This window comes from Oncorhynchus mykiss, chromosome 4, assembly GCF_013265735.2.
Source record: "Oncorhynchus mykiss isolate Arlee chromosome 4, USDA_OmykA_1.1, whole genome shotgun sequence".
NCBI classification, from domain to species: Eukaryota; Metazoa; Chordata; class Actinopteri; order Salmoniformes; family Salmonidae; genus Oncorhynchus; species Oncorhynchus mykiss.
Genome location: NC_048568.1, coordinates 23,731,840 through 23,748,583, shown reverse-complemented (window position 1 = coordinate 23,748,583; position 16,744 = coordinate 23,731,840). Strand labels below are relative to the sequence as shown.

At 41.8% G+C, this 16,744-nt stretch overlaps 2 protein-coding genes across 2 annotated transcripts; one reads left to right on the top strand and one right to left on the bottom strand.

Annotated features, from left to right (window-relative positions):
- Nucleotides 1–190: 190 nt before the first annotated feature.
- On the bottom strand, nt 191–3,049 carry ccdc167 (coiled-coil domain containing 167). The gene is made up of 4 exons (XM_021600794.2): nt 2,631–3,049; nt 2,273–2,367; nt 2,150–2,202; nt 191–2,009 (listed from the first exon to the last, which is right to left on the bottom strand). Exons 1-4 carry the CDS (start codon nt 2,676–2,678, stop codon nt 1,903–1,905), a joined length of 303 nt encoding a protein of 100 aa, XP_021456469.1. The 5' UTR covers nt 2,679–3,049; the 3' UTR covers nt 191–1,902.
- On the top strand, nt 2,358–15,871 carry kif25 (kinesin family member 25). The gene is made up of 16 exons (XM_036975972.1): nt 2,358–2,493; nt 6,912–7,182; nt 7,449–7,514; nt 7,933–8,061; nt 9,092–9,233; nt 11,168–11,271; nt 11,409–11,494; nt 12,588–12,627; nt 12,738–12,805; nt 12,930–13,004; nt 13,348–13,491; nt 13,668–13,844; nt 14,022–14,176; nt 14,328–14,585; nt 14,730–14,885; nt 15,115–15,871. The coding sequence occupies exons 2-16, from the start codon at nt 7,114–7,116 to the stop codon at nt 15,264–15,266; spliced, it is 1,821 nt and encodes a 606-aa protein (XP_036831867.1). The 5' UTR covers nt 2,358–2,493; nt 6,912–7,113; the 3' UTR covers nt 15,267–15,871.
- The last annotated feature ends 873 nt before the right edge of the window (nt 15,872–16,744 follow it).

Below are 16,744 nucleotides of genomic sequence, written 5' to 3'. Positions count from 1 at the left end.
TTTACCATAACTTATGTGGTGAATGTTCTGCCACAAAATGTCTGGATGCTACATATTGGCAGTGACTGAGTTGTCCTACTATGCATCATGATACATAAATATGATCCATTATATCATAGGCTTGTAGAAGAGAGCTTTGCCTCTGTCATAGTTGATTCTGAGTAGCAATAGAATGGTCAACCAGATAAAACAGATTTAGAGATGCATTTATTTTGTTTTTTGGATGTTCAGACATAATTACAAAAGAACAATGTTCATACATGCCAAGCATGTAATTATCTGAATTAATTTACAGTAAATATATATAAACTTGTTGCCTTGGGTGAGGGATCAAAATGATGTGAAGCTGTCTGCATGTAGGAAGGCCTTAATGCATGCATGAGTAATCAAACATTCTCAATGTAAATCATTTAGATGCACAGGCACTGCTAAAAATGCAATGCCTGAACAAAAAAAGGCTATGGGGAGATTCATTTTGGCAACAAAGGCTTGGAATTAATTAAGATGTGGACAAAAACACATATACACCCCTTCCTTATTCTAATGGTATACAGTATATGTAGCCCTGTGCCCATATTGACAAAGCATCTGAGTAGGAGTGCTCATACTTGAGATGCTTTGTAAATACAGACCCTTGCAAAATTATGTCAAGAGATAAAGCCCAGTCAAGTCTCAGTCTCGGGTGATTTAACTAACAGACAGGCATAGTGGTTATTGACCACAATGAGAACTAAAGCATCATTTTGGCAACAGTCTGAGAACACAATCCCAAGGTGCACTATGTAAACCCATTGAGAAGTACAGTGTCTTCATACCCTCATCATAGCACCACAGAGCACACATTGCAATGAAGTCAAAGGAAGAATTGTATACTATGTCACACTTGATGAAGAGTTCATGATTTACATAAGCATTGTGCATGATTTTGCTTTCATAAGAGCATCAGTAACCATTGAAGTGTAGTAAAAGTATACCACAGTCTGTATGAAGGGGAAAGCAAAACTCAGCCCAGGAGTTAGTTGATGATGTGGATGACTTCGCAACGAACATCCAATTTGTAGTGGCTCAACAAATTAGGCAATTTGAGTACCAAAGCTTGACAGAGCAGAGGTACCTGTGAGCAGAGTGTAAATTACAAGTGGGGATAAACCCTGAAAGAGATATGAGCCCCCCTAAATTAAACAAGTCATAACTTTGGGGGGTCTTTAATAAATAAATGCTAATTTACCCATTATCCTATTTGTTTAAAATGAAATGTGTATAGTGGTAAATATGAAAATAAAAGCTTATCCCACATGAAACGAACACCCCCACCACTGTATTCTGTGTTTTTTTATCCCCCCATGTGGCTGCACTTGTCATGCGGGACTGTTACATATTTCAGCCCCGTTTCAAGTGTCCCGACTTCTCTTTCTACAGAAAAGGTCATGTTGTCAGCAAGACACATCAATTCAGGCTACAAGAGTGTAGACCCAATGACAACTGCCAAATGTCATTATACTTTTTGGTGTTTTGTAACAGATTTCGCTTTCCATTCATCAAATGACACGAGTGTACAGTGCACTGTTTGGATGCAGGAATTATTTTGGAGTGGAGGTAGCCTACTTTTTAAACTGATTTGTTTGACAATAAGATGACTTGTGTTCATGCCAAATTAAAAAGGTAATACAAAAAAAATGACTGGTTAATGACATGTCTTTACTATTTGTCCCATGAAAAAAATGTAAACACTCGCATGCAGGTGCAAATAGAAGATTAAGTGAAAAAAAAGACACCCCAGAATGTTACCATATAATTCACACAAATGGCTGCATTAAGGCTTTTAGCTGCCAAAGCAGTATTTGGTCCTGATGAAGATGTAACATAACACAGTCAACTGTGCTAAAATGAGCTAATTCTTAATCAGTAGTGGATAAAGGCATAGTAGAAGAGAGCACTGACGGCCAATAGAGCAACAGAGAGCATCATATTCCTCCTGTTCTCTCCTCTCAACACCTCCAGCTCTTTATCTAAATGAGAGGGAACAAGCCGTAAGTCCACAATGTACCACACACATCATTCGGGATCCAGTTTCACAATAACACTTATACTACATTTCTACTATATGAATTGCGTATAACATTTTCCATGAAACAAACGTTTTCCTTACCATACTTTTGCATCCTATCGTTCATTATCGTCATTTCATCCTCCAGCGATTGTCTGTCGAATAGAGGGAGATTAGGAATTGTGCATTCATCACCATTATCATCGTTGTCATCATAATCATCACCTGTCTTGATCCGAGAGCTCCTCGCGCCGCCGTCTGAACTCGGCCCTCTCGATACTATCGTGACATCGCAACCGTCGCTCCTCAACACGATCAATCTGTGTAGGGGACATATAAACTATTAAATATCTCTGGCAATAACATTGGGTGACACCTGTGAATTGTCGCAAACGTGGCTCCCTAACAGGGTAGCAATATACTTCGCCTCTTCCTCTCTGGCTAAGGTGAGCTCACGCATGGTATCCAACGTTTGAATGAAGCTTGTTAGTTAACGTAGCTAAGCTAAACTTGCAAATTCCAGAGCAACGAAACATTATTCAACGTCACGTAAGAAACCTTCAAGTTACAGTTTGTGTCTTACCTCGCTAGCAACGCTGACTTTCTCTCGCTTGTCCTTAGATTTGGTCATTTTGTGAGAAAAAAACACACCAAAGTAAACGACCTGCTGAGGGTACAATAATTATTATTCTTGGGGTTACTGCGAGTCTGTGTGAGGATCTAATCTCGGAAAATGCCACCCCTAGCTGTGTGGAGGCGATAGTGCACGAAGGTGAATGTTGTGCACATGCGATACAAACCATTATTTAATGTAAGCTACTATTGCACGTTTAATCTAGATTCTAGAGCTGCCGTGCGTATAAAATATCAAATAATATTGTTGCCAGTGATGCCTCTTGTGATATTGCCGTCAATTGAGCCGACACTCGTAAAACGCAGTCAGCCATTCGCGTGTTAGTTGCCTGAATTGGGATGCGCGAATACACCACACTTTACGGTAACACTTTACGGTTTTTTTTTTATTTGCACGGTTATGTAGACATAGCTCCACCCACATCCGTTCAATGCATCGAATGAGGTTGGAGTCGAGAGAAAATAAGTAACACGGAACCCAAACCGGCTGCGCACGTGCATACATTTATTTTGCCCCCTACACCAAACGCAGGTTAAAATATCAAAACAAACTCTGAACCAATGACATTAATTTGGGGACAGGTCGAAAAGCATTAAACATGTATGGCAATTTAGCTAGTTAGCTTGCACTTGCTAGCTAATTTGTCCTATTTAGGTAGGTAGCTTGCTGTTGCTAGCTAATTTGTCCTGGGATATAAACATTGAGTTGTTATTTTACCTGAAATGCTCAAGGTTCTCTACTCCAACAAATTAATCCACACATAAAACGGCCAACCGGAACGTTTCTAGTCATCTCTCCTCCTTCCAGGCCTTTTCATCGTTGAACTTATATGGTGATCCATCTAAATGTTCATAGTATTACCACGACTACCAGCAAAACAGTTCGTCTTTCAATCTCCTCATTGGTTATACGCACGTGGGTACCTGCTTCTATAAACCAATAAGGAGATGGGAGAGGCAGGACTTGTAGCACGATCTGCGTCAGAAATAGAAAGGACTTCTATTTTAGCCCCTGGCATCGCATTAATTTCTAAATGTATTTTGCGAAGCACTCGACGTGTCTGGTCTGGTCAGCATGTTAGTGTTGCCGAATATAACAATGTGCATTTCATAAATATTCTAATGAAGTGTGTACATAAAACGTATTAAACATGTCTGTAAAACAACAATGAGGACATGACCCATCAAGCAAGTTTTCATAAATCATTGGGTACAATGTTTTATGAAGCTGCCAAGCAAAAAAAACTTTCCAAACCATGTCATAACCGCTACACACAGCCTACATCATTGTCCCCATATTCGCTAAAGTAATGTCCTAGTCAACATAGCTAAGCTACTAGCCAGCTTAGTAAGTGAAACTGAAAGTGAAGAAAAATGACACTCTCTCTCTCTTGCTTCGCCTTCATTTTTGAATAAATTAGTTTGTTCAAACTATTAAACTATTGTCTTTCTCTCTCTTTGAGTCAAATACTCACGTCATGTTATGCACTGCAGTGCTAGCTAGTGGTAGCTTATGCTTTCAGTACTAGATTCATTCTCTGATCCTTTGATTGGGTAGACAACATGTCAGTTCATGCTGCAAGAGCTCTGATAGGTTGGAGGACATCCTCTGAAAGTTGTCATAATTACTGTGTAAGTCTATAGAAGGGGGTGAGAACCAAGAGCCTCCTAGGTTTTGTATTGAAGTCAATGTACCAAGAGGAGGATGGAGGCTAGCTGTCTTCCGGCTACACCAACCTTACAGGTTGCTGTTTTGAGGCTACTCTAGACCTTCATTGCAAAACAGTGTGTTTTAATAAATTATTTGGTGATGTGAATATATTTAGTATACTTTTATCTAGAAAGGATAACTTCTTCAATGTTTTACAATTTAAATGTTTATGAAATTCACTGAGGAGGATGGTCCTCCCCTTCCGCCTCTGAGGAGCCTTCACTGTAAGGGTGCTAATTTAAAAAAAACTCTGACGAAGGCCTTGAGGCCGATACGTAAAGCTTATTAAAAGCAGTGATACTAGCAAGAGCAGTGTGTTGGTTTCTTCTTTTTTTTTAAAATCTTATTCAAATGTTACCATGCACCTGCAACAAAAGATAGCTCAGATGTGCAAGTGCCTTTTGAATTAGATTATATTTACACTACCGTTCAAAAGTTTGGGGTCACTTAGAAATGTCCTTGTTTTTGAAAGAAAAGCCATTTTTTTGTCCATTAAAATAACATCCAAATGATCAGAAATACAGTGCAGACATTGTTAATGTTGTAAATGACTATTGTAGCTGGAAACAGCTGATTTTGTTATGGAATATCTACACAGGCGTACAGAGGCCCATTATCAATAACCGTCACTCCTGTGTTCCAGTGGCACGTTGTGTTAACTAATCCAAGTTGATCATTTTAAAAGGCTAATTGATCATTAGAAAACCCTTTTGCAATTATGTTAGCACAGCTGAAAATTGTGTTGATTAAAGAAGCAATAAAACTGGCCTTTTGACTAGTTGAGAGCTGGAGCATCAGCATTTGTGGGTTCAATTACAGGCTCAAAATGGCCAGAAACAAAGAACTTTCTCCTGAAACTCGTCAGTCTATTCTTGTTCTGAGAAATGAAGGCTATTCCATGAGAGAAATCCCCAAGAAACTGAAGATCCCATACAACGCTGTGTACTACTCTCTTCATAGAACAGCGCAAACTGGCTCTGACCAGAATAGATAGAGGAGTGGGAGGCCCCGGTGCAAAACTAGCAAGTGGACAATTACATTAGAGTGTCTAGTTTGAGAAACAGATGCCTCACAAGTCCTCAAATGGCAGCTTCATTAAATAGTACTCGCAAAACACCAGTCTCAATGTCAACAGTGAAGAGGCGACTCCGGGATGCTGGCGTTCTAGGCAGAGTTGCGAAGAAAAAGCGATATCTCAGACTGGCCAATCAAAAGAAAAGATTAAGATGGGCAAAATAACACAGACACTGGACAGAGGAAGATTGGAAGAAAGTATTATGGACAGATTAATCTGAGGTGTTCGGATCACAAAGAAGAACATTCGTGAGACGCAGAAAAAATGAAAACATGCTGGAGGAGTGCTTGTCGCCATCTGTCAAGCATGGTGGATGTGACATGATGGTCTGGGGGTGGTAAAGTGGGAGATTTGTACGGGGTAAAAGGGATCTTGAAGAAGGACGGCTATCACTCCATTTTGCAACGTGTGTGTGTAACAGTTTAACTTTAGTCCATCCCCTCGCCCCTACCCGGGCTTGAACCAGGGACCCTCTGCACACATAGACAACTGACACCCACGAAGCATCGTTACCCATCGCTCCACAAAAGCTGCAGCTCCTGCAGAGCAAGGAGAACAACTATATCAAGGTCTCAGAGCGAGTGACGTCATCGATTGAAACGCTATTAGCGCGCACCACCGCTAACTAGCTGGCCATTTCACATCGGTTACACATGCCGTACCTTGAGGACGGCGCTTAATTGGAGCCAATTTCCTCCTAGAACAGGACAATGACCTAAGCACAGTTCCAAACTATACAATAACTATTTAGGGAAGAATCAGACAGCTGGTATTCTGTCTATAATGGAGTGGCCAGCAGAGTCACCAGATTATGCTTTGCAATGTTAATAATAATGGATTATTGATCTACTTGTAGCACACAAAGTGTTTACCATCCATTTTTACTCCATTAAAATTTAATTAGAATTCCTCAAATTTCACTATAATAGGACAAAACAAGTATGTATCTACTAGTGGCACATGTCACAAAACATCTTAATGATGGCATAATATGGGCATTTTATGGTATGCAATAGTCATCACGCTGGATTAACTAACTACTACTGGCACACATAAAAATAAAGTCTACCAGCTATTTTTAGTGATTGTATTATTTTTTACATAGGGGTCATCAATGTTCACTGTAATATAACTACTTTGTAGCTATCGTCTCGTCCAACTCAGTTTCCCTACCAAAAAAAGTGTTGTGCATTTGGGCACCAAATTCTGGCGGAAACTGAAGTGCGGTGGCTTGACTTCGTTTTGAGAATGTAGGCTCAATTGACCGCAGTCCTTGAGATGCAGGATACAAGGCTCAATTGTGCCAGCAGGATTTAGGATTTAGGATTATCATTAATCCACAAATTCAGACTTTGACATGCGAGAGCAAAATGATCAAAACCAAGGGATATATACTACCCACCAAATGTTCACATTCAAATACTGTTGCTGATTTTTCTCTCCAGCCTGTCAAAAGCCCATGGCACCATTCCGAACGCACGTCTCAGGACAAGTGGACGACATCTAAATGCGCACGGAGGGAGAGCTTCTTGGAAAGTGTTGTCCGTGCGTAATCGCATTATCTGACCTGCAAAAACGCAGGCTGACAACCCAGTCGCATAATATTCTTTACTGTACTTTTTTTATTGTTTTCTCTCATTTATTAAAATGCCACTCTTTATTAACCGAGACCAGATTTTTGCGCACCAAGTGCACCTTCTGGAGCACAAACTGCGGGTATGTATATTTTTAAATTTATTGTAAATTCAAAAGGTATGACAGGTGAAGCTAAAACGACTGTCGTTTAGGTAGGTTTAGTTGTTACTTTGTGAGAATAATTGTTTATCGTTTAGTTAGTAAGCTATAATAACTATTCTATTAATTACAAGCCCTATTTTATTTATGTATCTTTGGTAAAGGAATTTAAATGGAATCAGATAAACATCACTGACTTTACAACGTCAAACTAGCAGCGCTGGCTAATCTGTCCCGAACGTTTCTAGAGCAAAGAAGAACGCATTCTGGAGTTGGAGACTGAAAATGCCATTCTTCACCTGAGGCTCGCCGATGTGAGTTGAGTCATTGGATAATACATTTTAATGTACTGTGGAATTTTAACACCCCAGTCATTGCGCGCTGTGTAGGTAGCCAAGCAAAGGCCCTGGTACACAATTTAAGCACATCATTGGGTGCCACAGATGGATACGCTTACTGTCTGCATAATTGAATTAGAATGAGTTAAAAGCAAAATGTAAACATGTTATTTTTGCTTGTTTAACACGTTCCCTGTCAATGTTCACTTCATGGATAGCTCCAATTGGGCACAGTATGGAGGCATAAAATGAACACTGAGTTGCTGGTACATTTAAAAAAAAGTCTACCACGTCCTTCCTGGACCAAAAAGTGGGTTTTGGATGTCAAAATGGTGACTTGTCACTGTATGTCTTGGTAATGGTGGTTCCCCCTTGCCCTGTTCTCCCTCTCCAGTGTCTGGGGAAACTTCGTCGGGATCATGCAGAAGAGGCAGAAGCAGAAGCCCAGAAGCGTTGGCAACACCAGAGAGTTGTGCAGCAAAGCACCCAGTCTGCCCTGGCCAAACTCCTGTCTGAAGTTCAGGTACACACAACCCCAGAGTTACACAGCTGTATTGTTTTGTTTTGTTTAGTTCAGAGGAAGGCCAACATGGTGTCCATTGGGGTTTCGTATACCATACGGTCAAGCTGCTTCCACAACAGCTCAATAGGGTAGAGATCTGGTGACTGTGCTGTCCACTCCATTATAGACAGAATACCAGCTGACTGCTTCTTCCCTAAATAGTTCTTGCATAGTTTGGAGCTGTGCTTTGGGTCATTGTCCTGTTGTAGGAGGAAATTGGCTCCAATTAAGCGCTGTCCACAGGGTGCATGGCAAAATTGAGTGATAGCCTTCCTTCTTCAAGATCCCTTTTACCCTGTACACAAATTTCCCACTTTACCACCACCAAAGCACCCCCAGACCATCACATTGCCTCCACCATGCTTGACAGATGGCGTCAAGCACTCCTCCAGCATCTTTTCATTTTCTCTGTGTCTCACAAATGTTCTTCTTTGTGATCCAAACACCTCAAACTTAGACTTGTCTGTCCATAACACGTTTTTCCAATCTTCCTCTGTCCAGTGTCTGTGTTCTTCTGCCCATCTTCATCTTTTCTTTTTATTAGCCAGTCTGAGATATGGCTTTTTCTTTGCAACTCTGCCTAGAAGGCCAGCATCCAAGAGTCGCCTCTTTACTGTTGATGTTGAGACTGATGTTTTGCTGGGACTATTTAATGAAGCTGCCAGTTAAGGACGTGTGAGGTGTCTGTTTCTCAAACTAGACACTCTAATGAACTTGTCCTCTTTCTATTCTGGTCAGAACCAGTTTGCGCAGACGTTTCCAGCTTCAATAGTCATTTAGAACATTAACAATATCTACACTGTATTTATGATAAATTTTATGTTATTTTAACGGACAAAAAATGTGCTTTTCTTTCAAAAACAAGGACGTTTCTAAGTGACCCCAAACTTTTGAACGGTAGTGTGTATAGGTTGAAATACTGTACTAGAGTCATTGATGACCTGAACACACATGACCACACATTCATGGTATTATTTGTGTGTTATTCTAGATTTTGAAGCAGGACCTGAGAGAGGTGTTTGCGGTGTATGTGAACTTCGCCACTGAGTTGGAGAACCAGAGCAGGCTGCTGCTGGAACAAGTCGGCCAAGCCAGCTTCGCCCTCCAGGGCCACCATGGCAATGATGTGCACAGTGAGTAGACTACCTGTGGTCGGATTTATGATTTCACTCAATCAATGTGTGTCACACTTATCCCCTTGTACTTCTGCTTCTCTCTGTCTGTTTCTCTCTGTCACTCCCTTTCTCTTGCCTCTCTGTTTCTCTCTCTCTCTCTCTCTCAATTAAATTAAATTCAAGGGCCTTTATTGGCATGGGAAACATATGTTAACATTGCCAAAGCAAGTGAGGTAGATAATGTACATAAGTGAAATAAACAATAAAAATGAACGGTAAACATTACACTCACAGAAGTTTCAAAAGAATAAAGACATTACAAATGTCATATTATGTATATATACAGTGTTGTAACGATGTACAAATGGTTGAAGTACAAAAGGGAAAGTAAATAAGCATAAATATGGGTTGTATTTACAATGGTGCTTGTTCTTCACTGGTTGACCTTTTCTTGTGGCAACAGGTCACAAATCTTGCTACTGTGATGGCACACGGTGGTATTTCACCCAGTAGATATGGGAGTTTATCAAAATCGGGTTTGTTTTCGAATTATTTGTGGATCTGTGTAAATATGTGTCTCTAATATGGTCATACATTGGGCAGGAGGTTAGGAAGTGCAGCAGTGTGCACATAGCCTGTCTTCTCTTGAGAGCCAGGTCTGCCCACGGCGGCCCTTCTTAATAGCAAGGCTATGCTCACTGAGTCTGTACATAGTCTCTCTATGTCTCCCTCTCTCTCTGTCTTTCTCCCATTCTCAAGTATCTTATTTACCGTGCCCCTAGGCCGTATGTTAAGAGGTTGTTTGCCTTGGGGATAATCCTCTCTCCCCCTCTAACCCCTCCTTCACCCAGCCCTCCAATATGACTCTGTCAGCGAGGTTTGGAAAGGTTGTGTGACCTGTCCTCTGCGTCACCTGGTCGCCATGGTGACAAGCTCGAGGAACTTATCCCACGTCACTTGGTTAAACCTGGCTGTCTGTTGGGCCTGTGGGAAAAGCCCCTAGCCTATATATACCTGACCCTATTGGCTTCGTTTCCCACAGGTCCAGGGTCAGTTTTGTTGTTTGGCTTGAAATAGTTCATGTATATGTAAGGCAGTAGCGCTGATCCCAAATCAGTCAGCTTTTGGAGAAAATGTCAATGTAGGCACAAATATTGTATTTATGAACCAGTATGATTTATTGCAATTTATGAAGCATTATTCATGTCATTTATAGATCATGGATTAATATTTTTATTTTGCGAATACACTGTTTAAAAAATAAAGTGGACCCTGCAGTTGCATCTCGAGCTACCCTTCATTCAGGAAGGATGTCAGATGGTTGAGCAACCCAGCCTCCTATCAAAACAATGACTTAGATTAATCCATCAACTGTCCCTGTAAGTCCGGCACAATGAGCACACACATAACCCCTCAGGCTTAAGTCTTAGCTCATGAACAGGACAGGTCAAATACAATAACCATCAGCAGCAGGAGAGGATCTCTTTCCTTAGCTATTACCCTGCTTGTTGTAGTTGTAGTTTGCATTCTCTAAGAGGAGGTTAGTTACATGTAATAGTAATGAATAGTGAGGAGGTCTGACTCTTGAGACTAGAGTTCACCATTCGCTTGTTTGATGTCAGGTTGTATGTCATGTCGTCCAGAGGATTCCAGGAGTTCTTATATGGCTTTGATTGCTTCATTACAGCGCGTGTGAGTGTATGAGTGGGTGTATCCATGTTTCCACTGAGATTAAGGACTTGGGTCTAAAGGTATTACCTGGACTAGGCACAATTATTTGTGTTTCTCATGGCATGACATTGCATTTAGTGGCTTAGCCTGGCACATGCATGATGTTACTGTCACGGTTTGTGTAACACCATTGAAGCAACAACAAAAAAGCCCTCATAATTTGGTTATTATATGTGATGGTGCTGTTATTATTATCCTGTTCTCTGTGTATCTGTCCTAAGGTTTGCAGGCTCAGATGGAGGCTCTAGAGCGCTCTCTACTGGAGGAGAAGGAGCGGAGCAGGACTGAGAGGGAGAGGAGGAAGATACTTCACAACACCTTGGTGGTGAGGATCTTGACTACATTTTAATAGTCTACAGTGACTGCGATTCTTTTTTTGTCTCTGTCTCTGTCTTTGCTTCCATCTCTGTCTCTCTCTCTTTCTCTCACTCTCTCTCTTTCTCTCTCATTGTTGCTCTTCAGGAGCTGCGGGGGAACATCAGGGTCCACTGCAGAGTGCGTCCAGTCCTTCCCTTTGACGATGGCCAGGGATCAACATTAGCAATAGGGTAAGTTTGTCAGATAATATATTTTTGAGCAGTACTGTACATTTTAAAGGGATACTTTGGGATTTTGGGAATGAGGCCCTTTATCTACTTCCCTGAAGTCAGATGAACTTGTGGATACCATTTGTATGTCTCTGTGTCCTGTATGAAGGAAGTTAGATGTAGTTTCTCGAGCCAATGCTAATTAGCACTAGTGCAATGACTGGAAGTCTATGGGTTTGTACCAGCATACTACCTTCATACTGGACACAGAGACATAAAAATGGTATCCACTAGTTCATCTGCCTCTGGGGAAGTAGACAAAGGGCCGGTTTCTGGTCACAGGTTCAGGAATGGTTAAAAAGTCATAACATGCACTTAAAATTAACCTTACAAATAGCAGTGTTGGGGAATTTGGAAAGCCGTAGTCAGTAAATAAATAATATAATAATACTCGTAGAAAAGGCTTTCATCTTTAGCTCACAATCTGTGGATAATATATGATTAAAAAGGTTATAAAATGTTGTAAAACATCACAGCAAAATTGAAAAATATATGGCACATGGTAACCAAATCAGGGTGGTCTATGGTGATAGGTGGGATGGGCTGAGAGTGGCTGAGGGGTGGTCTATGGTGATAGGTTGGATGGGCTGAGAGTGGCTGAGGGTTGGGTTTAAAGAGTTGAGGTCTATGATGATAGGTGGGATGGGCTGAGAGTGGCTGAGGGGTGGGATTAAAGAGCTGAGGTCTATGGTGATAGGTGGGATGGACTGAGAGTGGCTGAGGGGTGGGATTAAAGAGCAGAGGTCTATGGTGATAGGTGGGATGGACTGACGGGCTTAAAGAGTTTGTTTGATAATGTATTATTGTTATGTGACTGCTTTATTTAAAAGTACCATTTATCTAACATATATGTAACGTGTATGTATGTGTAGCAAAAAGTCTGTAAAAAAATTAAGATATCTGTCCTCCGAAGAGGGGGGGTGGTGGAGGGAGATAAAGGGCTTCATTGCCAAAATCCTGAAGTATCACTTTAATTAGTGCATTTAACATCCTCTTAGTAACAACAATTTAGAACAGTACAGTTTTATAATAGTCATGATTGTTTTCTGTTCAGGCCTGCTACAACAGAAGAGGTGGTTCAGGCAGTCAATGATGTGAGTACATACAGTTTTAAGGTCTTATTTATTGTTAGGTCTGTGATTGGGTTGAATGAGTCATTCTGAAATCACCTGCCTGCCTCACTGTTGTTTTGCCTGTTTTCCAGGATACAGTTGTTGTGAATTGTACTAGAATGGGGAACCTGGGGCTGAACAAGATGTTTGAGTTTGAGAGGTAATATAACATGATAATAACTTTGATTATTGTTGCTATTCTATATTTACATTCTGTCAGCAGTTGTATTGTAGTATGTGTCACAGCTTCAGATGTATGAAGCTTATCAAGCATGTGTTTCCAGGGTGCATGGTCCTGAGGACTCCCAGGATGTCGTGTTTGAGGAAGTGAAGCCTCTCCTCACATCTCTGCTGGACGGGTGAGTTAATGTGACCTTGTGCTGCTAAGGGGAAACACTGATCGCTAATGTAATTCTATTGCCTTCCTCACAGCATCTCAGAACTTCAAAAATATAAAAAAAAAGCCAACACTGTGTACCTCCTATTTACAGTAGAGATGATTGCCTCAGAGAATTAGTGTTGTGATTGAGTGCTCCATTGGATCAGGACCAGAGGCAAAGCAGACCATGTGAAATGTTATTAAATAGACGAAGCAGAATGAGGAATTAAATCCAGTGAGACGACGTCTGAATAACAAACAGCTAAGTTAATAGAAACAGCAAGTCTGTATTTCACAGACTGATTCTCCTATTGTTCGGTCAGGTATAACGTGTGCATCATGGCGTACGGACAGACAGGCAGTGGGAAGACACACACCATGATCGGCGCCCAGGCTGAGGACCCATCAGGACCACAGGGGGAGGCCCGGCAAGGCGTTATTCCCAAAGCAGCCACTGAACTCTTCAGGTGGGAGGGAGGGAGGGAGGGAGGGAGGGAGGGAGGGAGGGAGGGAGAGAGAATTCAAAGTTTGGTGTTCATACTAGGGTTAGGGTGATGAGAGAAGGAGCTATACTTGTACATGGATGCATGTTTATACTTGTTTTATCTTGTTTATTTTTGTATGTGTGTGTGCTCTCTGACAGGATGATATCGGAGAAACCTGCTGAGAGTCACACGGTGGAGGTGTCTGTGGTGGAGGTGTACAACAACGAGGTGTTGGATCTGCTGGCTAAAGACGAGGATGGGGTTGCCATGGGCGCCAAGAGAGATGTCATCACTACCAGCACAGGGACCAGCGAGGTGCCATTACTCTCCTACGTGTGAGTAGTCCTTTACTGTGTGTGTGCGTGCGTGCGTGCGTGGTGTGTATGTGAGGGATTAATTGAGTGAGTGTAGAGACATATCTATTGGATTGGTAATAGAATAGTGACCATTTCTGTGTGTGTGAGATTTATGTGAGTTGAAGTACTGTATTGCTGACTGTGTTCTCCTCCCAGGTTGGTGAGAAGCTCAGCAGATGTGATGCAGCTGATCAGTTCTGTTCTGAGGTTGAGGGCTCGCTGCCCTACACTGGTCCACAGAGACTCCTCACGCTCTCATCTCATAGTCACCCTCACTGTCTCCTCCAAGAGCCCCAATGCACTGGCCCTGGGTGAGACACACACACAAACATCTGATTACTGACAAATGAAAAATGACAAGCTTTACACAATGTCTTAATGCTATCATTTATTGATTTCTTGTCATGATATCTTGCTGTTATATTCCTTTATTGACTGTGTCTGTGGTGCTGTGCTGTCCAGCTCGTAGGTTGCAAAGTGTCAAGAAAGACATGCAGCGCAAGGCCCAGAAGGAGTGGTGGAGCCCCCGCTGTCGCCGTGCCAACCCAATGGCCCGCCAATCGGGGGACGAGCGTTCCGCTAGCTCCTCCTCCTCGCCCTACCACTCCCCCAGCCACTCCCCCATTCACTCCTCTTGCCCCTCCCCCAGAGCCAGCACCGCCCAGGCTCCCTTCAGGACCAAACTACAGCTGGTAGACCTTGCAGGTAGCGAGTGCGTGGGTGAGTCGTGAAAACAACACCAAACTCATCCACCATGGTCTGTGATTGTTGTGTAGCAATGGTGTTCTCTCCGATGGTGTAGGGGGGATGACTATGTGTATGCTGTGTGTGTAACTGTTTGGACGTGTGTTTGTGTAACTGTAGGTATGTCAGGGGTGACTGGCGCTGCCCTGTGGGAGACGTCGTGTATAAACCGCAGTCTGTCTGCTCTGTCTGACGTACTGGGAGCTCTGGCAGAGCAACGGCCACATGTGCCCTACAGAAACAGCAAGCTCACACACCTACTGCAGGATGCCATCGGTAACACACACACACACACACACACACACATACACACACACACACACACACACACACACACACACACACACACACACACACACACACACACACACACACACACACACACACACACACACACACACACACACACACAGTTTGTTGTTTTCCTTGACTGCAGTTGATAATGACTAACCATTCTCCTCTCCTTCTCCCCTCTCTTCTCTATCCTCTTCTCCTTCTCCACTAGGTGGGGATGCAAAGCTGCTGGTGATGCTTTGTGTCTCTCCCACCCAGAGGTATATGACTGAGTCTCTACAGTCTCTGGGCTTTGGCACGCGGGCTCGTCAGGTCCAAAAAGATACCCCTCGCAGGAAGAATATTGCCCTCAAACTGAAGTAATGGGAGCAGAGCAGAGCAAAGGAGTATAGAAGAGAGAAGGGAGAGAGGTCCCAGGCTGTGATGGCATGGTCAAAGGTAGAACAGAGGTCCCCCTCAATCAAGTGAAGGCTGAAGGTACATGTGGCCTCTGTGGCATAAATGTTGTATATATGTAAATATGATTTAGTAACATGTTGTTGCTTTACTTATACATGTACAAATGTTTATCTAGCTATTTGAACACCAAATTGGGTTGGTTTAAAACATTTTTTTTTGACAAATGTTGAATAATTTTCATCTATCGGTATCAAACTCCATCTCCCCTCTTTATGTCCACCCAAATAGTATACAATATTTACTTGACCAACTATTTTATATTGTGGAATTGATTCTTAGATGCAGTATTTCCCTTTGTTTTTAAATAGATTGACAAATAATTTAGGCTAGTAATTTTTTGATTTGTGCTAAATCTTAGACTGATGGTAAATCACAGGCTTTAAGGCTTACTTATACTGAACAAAATATAAAACGCAACATGTAAAGTGTTGGTCCCATGTTTTATGAGCTGAAATAAAAGATCCCAGAAATTTTCCATATGCACAAAAAGCTTAATTCTCTCAAATTATGTGCACACATTTGTTTTCCTCCAGGTTAGTCAGCATTTCTCATTTGCCAAGATAATCCATCCACCTGATGGGTGTGGCATATCAAGAAGCTGATTAAAAAGCATGATCATTACACAGGTGCACCTTGTGCTGGGGACAATAAACTGCCACTCTAAAATGTGCAGTTTTGTCACACAACACAATGCCACAGATGTCTCAAGTTTTGAGGGAGCGTGTAATTGGCATGCTGATTGCAGGAATGTCCACCAGATTGGTTGCCAGATAATTTAATGTTAATTTCTATACCAACATCGTTTTAGAGAATTTAGTATTATGCCCAGCTGGCCTCACAACCGTAGACCTTGTGTAACCATGCCAGTCTAGGACCTCCACATCTGGCTTCTTCACCTGTGGGATCTTCTGAGACCAGCCACCCTGACAGCTGATGAAACTGAGGACTTTTCTGTTTGTAATAAACCCCTTTTGTGGGGAAAACTCATTCTGATTGGCTGGGCCTGGCTCCTATGTCCTCCAAGCCCACCCATGGCTGTGCCCCTGCCCCGTCATGTGAAATCCATAGATTAGGGCCTAACGAATTTATTTTAATTGATTGATTTCCTTCTATGAACTGTAACTCAGTAACATTTTTGAAAATGTTGCATGTTGCATTTACATTTTTGTTCAGTATATATTTGTTATATAAATGTGTTATAATTGTGTGGGCTTGCTTTTAATGCCTTTCTTATAAACCATGCACTTGTTTTAGTGTTTGGAAGCCTCAATATTTGTTACATGTATTTTTGTTACGTTCAAACTTTGAATAAACATGTTTTGTCCTTTTCTGTATTTTGTGGCTTACAAAAACTCTGGGCAGCCAATCAGGATTCACGTTTT

What these genes read in the sequence shown, in the direction of transcription:
- kif25 (XM_036975972.1), top strand. Translation starts at nt 7,114, where the DNA reads ATGCCACTCTTTATTAACCGAGACCAGATTTTTGCGCACCAAGTGCAC. An exon ending in TACTTCACAACACCTTGGTG is followed by an intron (nt 11,272 to 11,408) that starts GTGAGGATCTTG and finishes GTTGCTCTTCAG; the next exon opens with GAGCTGCGGGGGAACATCAG. An exon ending in TGGTTCAGGCAGTCAATGAT is followed by an intron (nt 12,628 to 12,737) that starts GTGAGTACATAC and finishes CCTGTTTTCCAG; the next exon opens with GATACAGTTGTTGTGAATTG.
- ccdc167 (XM_021600794.2), bottom strand. Translation starts at nt 2,678, where the DNA reads ATGACCAAATCTAAGGACAAGCGAGAGAAAGTCAGCGTTGCTAGCGAG. An exon ending in GAGCTCTCGGATCAAGACAG is followed by an intron (nt 2,203 to 2,272) that starts GTGATGATTATG and finishes TCTATTCGACAG; the next exon opens with ACAATCGCTGGAGGATGAAA. An exon ending in CGATAGGATGCAAAAGTATG is followed by an intron (nt 2,010 to 2,149) that starts GTAAGGAAAACG and finishes CCTCTCATTTAG; the next exon opens with ATAAAGAGCTGGAGGTGTTG.